Below are 10,709 nucleotides of genomic sequence, written 5' to 3' on the forward strand. Positions count from 1 at the left end.
AGAAGCCTTTTTATTTTGGCGGGGAAGGAAGCAGCCTGGCTTTGTGTTTGTGAGCTGAATTGAAGTCCTCTGTCCCTTTGTAACCTTCAGTCTGGCTGAAAATCCTGGCTGGATTTTATTGCTCGTCGTTGACTGACTCTGAATGTAGATAGAAAAGCACCAGAGAGGAAAATTATGGTTGCTTTTGTTTTCCAGTTTGCTGTCTCTTCCGTACATTTTATTGCAATGAAACTTCTTTCACATACTTGTGCTTTTTTTAATCATTCGTATGACGAAACGTTCAGCGTGGTATTATTGTAATACCTTTGGTATATGTAGCTTTTATACTTTTCATATAATTTTTATTTTATTTAAAAATCAATACTACAGAAATATGTTATTTTCTTTTAGCATACTTCGTCTATTATTGTCCTATGCACTGTTTCCCCTAGATCAGTTCCCTTAGCAGGGCTCTCGTCGTATATTATTTTTGTTGATAGTGCAGTGGGGTGGAAGACGACGGGACGGAGTCACGTCTATGTTGCCCGCCTGCTAGCTTAGCGCTACGTTGCTGCTGTTTTTTATCGACCACAGAGGGTGGTGGGTTGCAGAGTGGGGGAGATGATGAGCTGTACGCCAGTAGCATTTTTGCTAGCGCGTTTGTACTGTGCCCTGCGCTACATCAATACTGACAGTTGTGTTTGTGGAGGGGGTGTTTCGGTTCTGTTGACAGGGCGGGGCGACCCACTTGTAGAATGGTAGGGGAAACACTGCTTTGTTATTTTGTTTTTAGTTACTGCTCTGCTCTGTTTGTACTTTAGCAACTGTTCTACTACATATAGCTTTAGCTACTTTTTTGTAGTTAGCTCTTAGCTACTGTTCTACAACTTTAAACTATAATGTTCCTTGCGGTACGTCAGTAGCATTTTTGCTAGCACATTTGTATTGCACCCCGCGCTACATCAATACGACAGTTGTTGAGGGGGTGGGGGTTTCGGTTCTGTTGAAGGGGCGGGGTGACCCGCTTGTATAAAAAACACTGCTATATTATTTTGTTTTTAGCTTCTGCTCTGCTATGCTTGGACTTTAGCTACTGCTCTGCTACATATAGCTTTAGCTACTTTTTATAGTTAGCTCTTATCAACTGCTCTACAACTTTAAGCTACCATGTTCCTTTTAGCTACAGTTTTTCTGCTTTTAGCTTCTATTTTATAATTGTAGCTTTTAGCCACAGTTTTGGAATGTTCAGCTTTTATTTTGCTATTTGTTTAAGCTTTGTTTGCTTATTTATTATTTTTTTTACCACAGTTGTGCAAAATTTAGCTTTTAGCTACTGGTTTACAAATTTAATATATTGGCCATTTTGGCTACTAGTTTACTAAGTTTTACTTTATGCTTTAGTTTGTTTTTGTTCTATTCTGCTTGTTTTAACTTTACCAGCCCAGTTTCAGCTTCTTCAGCAAAGTTATTCAGTGCTAAGCTAGTTTGTTCTTTTAAACTTTTTTTTTGCTTTTTGCTACTGTCTAGCTAGTCTTAGCTTTTACCTACTGTTCTTGTGTTAGCTGTTTTTATTGGTCAGTTTAATTCTGGTTATTTTTCTTTCTGTACTGCCTTTTTTTTATACCTTGGAACAGTTAGGCTTCAGCTTCTTCAGCAAATTTCAACAAAGTCATTCAGCTTTCACAACTTTTGAAGCAATAATGAAACGTCCTTCTGGTTGTTCAAACAAAACTGAAATAAAACACCTTTTACATGAACTGCTTCTTTAAGTTTTTGATGCTAAACCTGATGAGATGCTGGACTTTGTTTGCTGTAATTTAATCTTCTACAGGGAAATCTTCTGTTTGCCATCTTGACATTAAAGGAGACTCTTTTTCTTCCTCGTCAGGGGCCATCCTGGGACGTTCTGAGACGCAGGAATGCGTCTTCTACAACTCCAGCTGGGAGAAGGACTGGAGTAACCGCAGCAATGTCGAACACTGCTATGACGAGAAGAACAAGCGGCGGCACTGCTTCGCCTCGTGGAAGAACTTATCGGGCACTATTGAGATCGTCAGGCAGGGCTGCTGGCTGGATGACGTCAACTGCTACGACAGGTACGCTGGAATTCAGATTAAACAAGATAAATTGCATTTCCAGCAAAAATGCAGTATGAATGCTTATTGCTGAAGAAATTGCAGAAAAACAGCTGAAATTAGCTATAAAAAAAGCATTCTGAAATGTGGCTGAAATGGAAGAACAAGCAGAAGAAAGCAGAAAGAACACATATTTGCTGAAATAGGTTTAAATAAACATAAATCAGCACAAAAATTAGGAAATTAGCTAAAAAAGCTGAAATTAGAAAAAAATAGCGTAAAAGTAGCTGAAAGGCAGAAAGAAGCTTAAACTACTAGAAGGAAGAGATGAAATGAGCTAAAAAATGTGGAATTAGCTGAAAAAGTTAAAATTAGCATAAAAACAGCTAAGTAGTAGCTGAATTAGCAGAAGTGGCTGATACTAGCATAATTAAGCTGAAAGGAGCATAACAAGCTGAAATTAGCGTAAATAAGTTAATTAGGCTGAAATAGAAGAAATTATGAAAAACTTAAAAATGTATCTCAAAACAGCTGAAACTAGCTAAAAAAAATGCCTACAAGGTTAGTTTTCTGCTTAAATTTGCAGATGAAAGCAGAAAGAACACGTTTGCTGAAAGAAGCAGAAATTAGCACAAAAAATAGGAAATTATCTGAAAAAAGCTGAAATTATGCCAAAAAACCAAACAAACAGCTGAAAAGTATCTAAAAATGCAGAGAGGAATGTAAATTACCAGAAGGAAGTGGAGAGAGCACAGTTTTGATGAATTAGGGGAAAAAAAAAAAGTTGAAACTGAAAAAAAATTGTCGAATTAGCTGAAAAAGCTAAAATTCACATTAAAAACTGTTAAATAGTAGCTGAAATAGTAGAAAAAGCTGAAACTTGCAGAAATAAACTGCAAGGAGCAGAACAAGCAGAAATTAGAGAAGCAGGAGGAGGAGGAAGGTATAGCTCATTATAATTTAATGAGTACTTATAGGTAATAAAAAATTGATGCTACTCAGTATTCAGTAGAAAAAAGTAGATCGCCAACAATCAAAGAGTTGAACTTCTTACTGTTGATAGTTTCACAGCAGTTTTGCTTTAAACAACAAATAAAAAGAGCCCACGCCTGAGTAATTGTGCTTCTTAAGCACCCTCTCCAGTTCAGGGAAGCTTCAGCGCTCAGACCTGCTGCTCGCTCCGATGTGCAATAGATACGTCTGACTCCATTAGCTCGCTGTGAAACGACACCCGTGCATCCATCCAGCAAAGCACCGTGTTTTGGCTAAACAGCTGTAGGTTTATTACCTGCAGGACGCAGCGGCGGTGATGGATGTTCTAGAACAAGCAGAACATCATAATTACAATTTGAGCAAGTTTTTTTTTGTCTTTCCGTGTGCTTTCTTTCAGAAAGACCCACACAAGGCTACATTTTAACTAGAGAAATTGCATTTCCCGCGAAAATTCATTGTGACTACTTATTGTAAAAGAACATGCTGGAAAACAGCTGAAATAAGCTAAAAACATGCAAAAATGTAGCTGAAATGGAAAAACAAACGTAAACCAAAAGAAAGCATAAAGAACACATACTTGCTGAATTAGGTTAAAATTAGCAGAAATTAGTAAAAGAAAAGGTAGGAAATTAGCTAAAAAGGCTGAAATTAGCAACAACAACAAAATAGCTGAAATGTAGCTGAAAAGTCAGAAAGAACCTTAAACTATCAGAAGGAACCAGAAAGAGCTGAATTGAGCTAAACAAATGGAATTAGCTAAAAATGCTAAAATTAGCGTAAAACAGCTAAATAGTAGCTGAAATAGCAGGAAAAGCTAATTCTAGCAGAAATAAGCAGAAAGGAGCATAACAAGCTAAAATGAGCATAAGCAAGTTAATTAAGCTGAAAGTAGCAGAAATTCCTTTAAAATCTTGAATTTATCAGAAAACAGCTGAAATTAGCTAAAAAATGCTAAAAAAAAAAAAAAAAGGTTGCTGAAAAGGTAGAACAAGCGTAAATTAGCAGAAGAGAGCAGAAGAACACGTTAGGCTGAAAGAAGCAGAAATGAGCACAAAAAAGTAGAAATTATTTGAAAGGGGGAAAAAATCAGCTGAAAAGGCAGAAAGAAACTTAAATTGCCAGAAGGTAGTAGAGAGCACATTTTTGCTGAATTGGGCTGAAAAACGTTGAAATTATTGCAATAAAGGGGAATTAGCCAAAAAAGCTAAATTGGCATAAAAACAGCTAAATAGTAGCTGAAATAGCAGACGAAGCTGAAACTTGTGTAAATAAGTTGAAAGGACAAGGTGGCAGAAAAAAAAGTTTAAATTTCATCATCATCATCATCCTCAACTTTATTTATAAAGCGCTTTAACACAGCCACAGCTGAAACAAAAGTTCTGAACATAACTTAAAAACAAGATAAAAGAGAGCATAAAAAAAATCTACAAAGCCAAGCACACAATTAATTAAAAACTCAATTTAAAACACAATAAAATGAGCTCAGTTAATTTTCTATGAGGAAAAAAGTGGCAGAAAAGGCTAAATATTTCAAAAAGCTAAAGTCGCACCAACACCTATAGTCATAGCACCCTTTTCCTGAAAGACCTGAATGTTTTGATTTATGATTTGTTGAAATAGCACCAAAACTGTGGAACGAGAAAGATGCTGAAAAATGTACAGAAGACAAATGGATCACAACAGAGCGAATGCTTCATGAACATTCACACGATTACAGAAACGGTGAATGACAAAACAAAACAAAAATAATTCTCTTCAACGCTATTTCAATTGAATTCAATCTAAACGTCTTGAAGCACACTTTTAATGAATTTGTCTTCTCGGGGTTTATCGATGTTGGAGCCTCAGATGTTCAGACGCTGGTTTGAAGTAGTGGTTTTTATTCGTTGTTGATGAAGCTGCAGTAGGGTTTGGAGCGTGCTCAGTTTGGGTACCTCTGCTCAGACGGCGCCGCCTGGCCTCCCTGGAGAGCGCAGAGCAAGTCGAGGGCGGCTGCCACTTCCTTTGGCTTTTATCTGATGACTGAGTGAGAGTGAAATTGAGAGGGAGTGTGTGTGTGTGTTCTGTTGTGCATTTGTGTTTGTTTGCATCCATATTGGCATGCGTAAGAGTTATTTAATAAATGCTTTGTTTCATTGTCCTCTGCGGCTGTGGGGGAATGGAAGAGGAGAGTGTGCATGAGCGGTGTGTGTTCATGCTTTTGGCCTAACGTCATCTCTTTGAAATTGTATGCGCGTTGGAAAAACATGATCTGCCCCGGTGTTGTCGTTTTGCCGTTTATGTTTCTGATTTCCTCCTTCCATGTCCTCCACAGCAACGAGTGTGTGGAGAGGAAAGAGAGTCCCAACGTTTTCTTCTGCTGCTGTGAAGGCAACAAGTGCAACGAGAGGTTCATGTACGCCCCGCTGAGCGACCCACAGAGCGACACTCAGAGCGATACTCAGAGCGACCCGCGCCATTCAACCGCCTACAGTACGTACAGCCCAACACAGCAGTGTACCACGGAGAGTTACAGCCACTGCCGTCGATTACAGTCATGCAGTTCATTTAATTCCTACATACAGTACATGTATCATCTTTACAAGGGAGCCACCTTTGTTTCAGTGCTGAGTACAACACCCCTTCTGCTTTCTGCTTAGGGTTTTTTTTTTTATTTGCTGTGTTGTTAGTTGCCAGGTTTTTCATTCATTTAACCTTTATTTATACAGGTTAGTCTCACTGAGTCACGAGGACTCGTTTACAAGAGAGACCTGTTTTTAACAAAAAGCTTAAATGAGGTACACAGAACAATAAACGTTTGTATGAAAACATATAACATGAAAAGTATATAAAATCAGTGATATAAAACACAATAAACAACATGTTACATTATAAAACAGTGTAAGATATTAAAAACAGGAGCATGTCTGCATAGGTTTTTGCATTGAGTTTAACAGTAGTTTAAAATCTCTTAGGGAGGTCAAAGTCGAGAGCTTCAGATCTTTTTGCAAGGTGTTCCAGGAAACAGGAGCGGAGTAGGAGAAGGCCCCTTTGCCCAATTCAGTCCGCACTGATGGGACACTGCGAGTAATGATGTCTTGAGAGCGCACGCTGTAGCTGCATTGATGATGTGACATGTAGGAGGAGATGTATGAAGGCAGCAGACCAAGAAGTGATTTAAACATGAAAATGTACCAGTGTGAGAGTCTGCATGAAGTTAATGATGACCAGTTGACCAATGAATACAGGGTGCAATGATGGGTACGGTAGTTACAGCCAGTTATGAATTTTAACACACCGTGATAGACAGCATCTAACATCTGTAAGATGCTTGCAGGATCATTCATGTAAATAATGTCACCATAGTCAATGGAACGAAGGAAAGTAGCATTTACAAGGTGTTTCCTATCATTCAGATTTAGACAGGATCTATTTCTGAAAAAGAAACCCACTTTTACTTGCAATTTTTTTACCAAGTTTTTGATGTGAGACTTAAAAGAGAGAGGTGCATCGATCAAAAGTCCCACGTATTGGTAAGAATCGACAAACTCCATAGGAACACCGTTCATAGATAAGATAGAAGGAAGGACTGCTGGTACCAACTTCCTGTTTGAAAACAACATCCCTTTGGCTTTATCAGCATTTAGCACCAGTTTGAGACGGAACAAATTTGACTGGATGATGTTGAATGCAGACTGTAAAAGATGGAAAAACTTAGCAACTCTTTTAGCTCGACAATAAACAACTGTCGTCGGCATAGAAATGTAGGCATTCATCCGGAATGATCTGATCTACATTACTTATCTAGATTGTGAAGAGGGTGGTACTTAATACTGAGCCTTGTGGTGCACCATTATTCACTTTAGTAACTAAAGTGTTTTTAAGGTTTACCTTCAAAATGAGCACCTATAACCAGTGAGTGACTTCTGACAAACCTGACAGTTTTAAAAATACAAAGTCTTGATCAAGATTTGTGGGAAAATTTAGTTATCTCCCCCCCCAACCCACACACACAAACACAAAATTGACCATGTTAGGTGGGGAATAGAGATGGGCATTATTTCCTCAAGTTCTGCAGAAGCTGGTTAATCACCCATTCATTTGAATCAGGTGTGTCAAAGCAGGAAAACAACTAAAACATGCAGGATGGTGTTCCTCAGGGACCATGGTTGGGAACCATTGTGTTAGGTCACATAAATATTTAGGCGTCAGGCTTTGAAAAGCCTTAAAAACAAACTATTTTTATAGAAGTCTTGGAGAGATAACATAAGACCGATTCTGTTTCCCTTCCTGGTACCAGTTATAAAAGGTTGAATGAACAAGTCTGAGTTCTGAACCAGTTCAATTCTGTTTATTTATATAGTTCCAAACATTATAACATCAAGGCATTGCACATAAACATTCACATACGTTATAAAATGCCAGTTAAAATTATGTATCCAAGGAATCCCACAGATTTCACAGAATCTTCATATTAATATCATCAGTCTTAATAAGCTGAAGAAGAGTCATCAAAACTAAAAAGTGTATAGAGAGACCCATGATGTGTATTATTTTAAATATGCAATTATCCGACTGGTGTTTCTCAGTCTCCTGGAGATATATGAGAAGCAGCACCAAGTGTAGAGTGTTTTCGCCAACTGTTTTCCCCCCTCCTCCTTTGCTGTCCTTGCACTTAACACTTCCCAGCTAACAGGCTCATCTGTCTCTTTGTGTTCCTTTTGAATTTGACTGTGAGAAACCTGCAGACAGCCTGTAGTGAAACACTCTTCACAGACACCCCGAGAGGCCCGCGGCACAGCTGTTGCAGCCCCATACCCGCAAACCCCTCCCACCCCCTTTGGTGGTGGCAGCGGACGGCGTCTGAGCACTTTGACAGCACCGTCACCTTGCAACGGGAGGGCGGGCTGAGCCAGTAGGCGTCACCCGGCCACCGCTGCAGAGTGGAACAGTGCAGAGCTCTGTTATTTTTGGCAGGAGGATTGTGTTATGTCATTAGATGGATCTTCTAATCCTGCTGTGTTCATGTGTGTGCACGTGCGTGTGCACTAGGAATGCGCGATATATACGGTACACGGTAGAAACGATTGAAATTTAGCCTACGATAGAGATCTGTCTTTTACCAGCTAACCGCTGTGTCTGAAGTAAAATCAGAGTTGTCAGATTTAATCGTTACTTTTTTTAGTTGAAAACTGCGCAAGTGGTGTTAGTCATTTCTTCGAGGGCTAAGTAGCTACAAGCTAACTACAGCCGGCTTGCCGTAGTGTTGCCGTATTCTGACGTATGCGCAAAACGCTGTGTTCCGTCGAAAGTTGTTTTTTTTTCGGTCGAAAGTTAAAGTAATCGCTGGTCAGCTTTAAAGAAACCTGCTCTCTGATCTGTGAAAAGAACGCTGTGTTGTGATTTTACTGCGAGACCCTCTGGTCAAAGCCACAGACTCATTTTGTGTCAGCTCTCCATTAAAGCGGAAGAAGGCGCCCACTAGAGGGTTGGAGGGTGAAGTGTTTTTAGTTGCTGCTCTGTTGCTGTTCATTTATTAAGTGAGAATACTGGAAAATGTTAAGAGTTAACAACATTCTTTTGTTTAAAACATATGGCTAAAACTACATTTGATCTCTTTTGCACTGTTTTGCACTACAAGAAAGAAGCCCAATACTTGATTTTTTTATTTAAAAACTCTCTGGACCTAAAAAAAAAAAAAAGCATGCGTTACCTGCCCCTCTTCCTCTTTCGCTTTTAACATTTTTTGTTTGTTTTTTAGTTTGTCAAAGCACCATTTTGATGGGTTTTTTTTAAACACAGAAGTAATGTTTAATAAATGTTAGGACTCTATTCTTTGCTAACAAATCCTCCGCTCTGGACACATTTCACGCACAGCGCGCATGCAACAAAGAGTATAAACTCAAAGCGAGAGCGACACCTGCCCCCTCTTTCCTCTTTCACATTGACATTTTTTAGTTTTATCGATTGTCAAAGCACAAGTTTGATGTTTTTTTTTTTATTTGTTGGAAAAAACGTATGTTTAACAAATGTTAGGACTCTATTCTTTGCTAACAAAATATATTTTATGTCGTTAAACAACTTGTCAGGTTCTTCTCTTGTGAGCGTGTTCCCCTGGACAACCCCCCCCCACACACACACACACACACACACACACACCCCCAGCCCGCTCGCTCTTGCACTTTTTGCGACTTCTATGCTGCACTGAGACCAGGTCCAGCTAAACATTGAGCAGGAGCTGAGAGCTGCAGGATCATGTTTCAAGCTTCAAAAAGCTGTGCGCTGCAAAACGTGCTCATTGTAGCCATTAATCCTGACTTCCTCATTTTGATAATAAAAAAAAAAAAATCAGCACAAATTGTTTTATTCATTTTTGTTTTGTAGGTCAAAGTGTTGTATAGAACACTCCTGACTTAAAATGTTGCTGATCAATTTGAATTTATTTTTATTTATTGATTGTATTTAATTTGATTGTTCAGTATCAAATGGTCAAAAATGCTTACAGTTTAAATAAGGATAGAGTTTTTTTTCAGGCAAATTGATGCACTTGAAGTCTTTTCTGTTACAGACTATAAAACAATGTTAATAATCTTTGTTGTAAGTTGATCTGTATTTCTATCTTTTTTCATTTAATGTTAATAAGGATACAATGTTATGTAGAGGTGTACTTATAACAATTTTATAGAAAAATTATACTATTTACAGTTGCGGCGGAGAGTTTGGGGGGGGGGGGGGGGGGTTGTTTATTTTTTCCAGGGGGGGCGTAACCGAAAATAATTGAGAAGCACTGAGTTAACCAGTGAATACAGGGTGCAGTGATGGGTACGGTAGTTACAGCCAGTTATGAATCTTAGTTCACCGTGGTAGACAACATCCAACATCTGCAGGGTGCTTGTAGGAGCATTCATGTAAATAATGTCACTGTAGTCGATGGACAGAAGGAAAGTTGCAGTTACAAGGTGTTTCCTAACATTCAGAGTTAGACAAGATCTATTTCTGAAAAAGAAACTCAGAAAAAAGAAAAAGAAACCTTTCAGTTTCTTTACTAAGTTTTTGACATCAGGCTTAAAAGAGAGATGCGACTCGACCAGGATACCCAAGTATTTATAAGAATCAACAAACTCAATAGGAACACTGTTCATAGATAAGATAGAAGGAAGGACTGCCGGGACCTGTTTGCAAACAACATCCCTTTGGTTTTATCAGTATTTAGCAGAAGTTTGAGACAGAAGAAATCTATGATGCATGATGTCGAATGCACACTGTAAAAGCTGGAAAACCTTAGCAACTGTTCTAGCTTGACAATAAACAACCATTTCGTTGACATAGAAATGTAGGGATGCATCATGAATGATCTGATACATTATTTATGTAGATTGTGAAAAGGAATAGTCCTAAGACAGAACCTTGTGGTACACCATTGTTAACTGTTAAATAACTGGAAGAAGTACTGTTATGTTGAGCACATTGCCTCCGATCTGAGAGATTATATGTATATAATAAAATATACATATATTCTTACTATATATATATATATATATATATATATATATATATATACTCTCCATCAATCCAGTTTCAGGAAACAACACAGTACAATGACTGCTACGTTTAAAGTATACCGGTACAGTGTTTCCCCTAGTTAGTTAGCTTGCCACGGCAGGGTGCTCATCTCATCAATGA

At 38.4% G+C, this 10,709-nt stretch overlaps 1 protein-coding gene across 1 annotated transcript in view; it reads left to right on the forward strand.

Annotated features, from left to right (window-relative positions):
- The window catches only part of LOC119428750 (activin receptor type-2A), a gene marked incomplete in the record, with an annotated part of 87,349 nt that overhangs the window by 44,624 nt on the left and 32,016 nt on the right, over positions 1 to 10,709 (forward strand). The window contains 2 exon segments of the mRNA XM_037696427.1: positions 1,868 to 2,075; positions 5,362 to 5,519. Of these exon segments, the coding sequence (XP_037552355.1) occupies positions 1,868 to 2,075; positions 5,362 to 5,519 (366 nt within the window).

This window comes from Nematolebias whitei, chromosome 23, assembly GCF_014905685.2.
Source record: "Nematolebias whitei isolate Nwh7 chromosome 23, NemWhi1, whole genome shotgun sequence".
NCBI classification, from domain to species: Eukaryota; Metazoa; Chordata; class Actinopteri; order Cyprinodontiformes; family Rivulidae; genus Nematolebias; species Nematolebias whitei.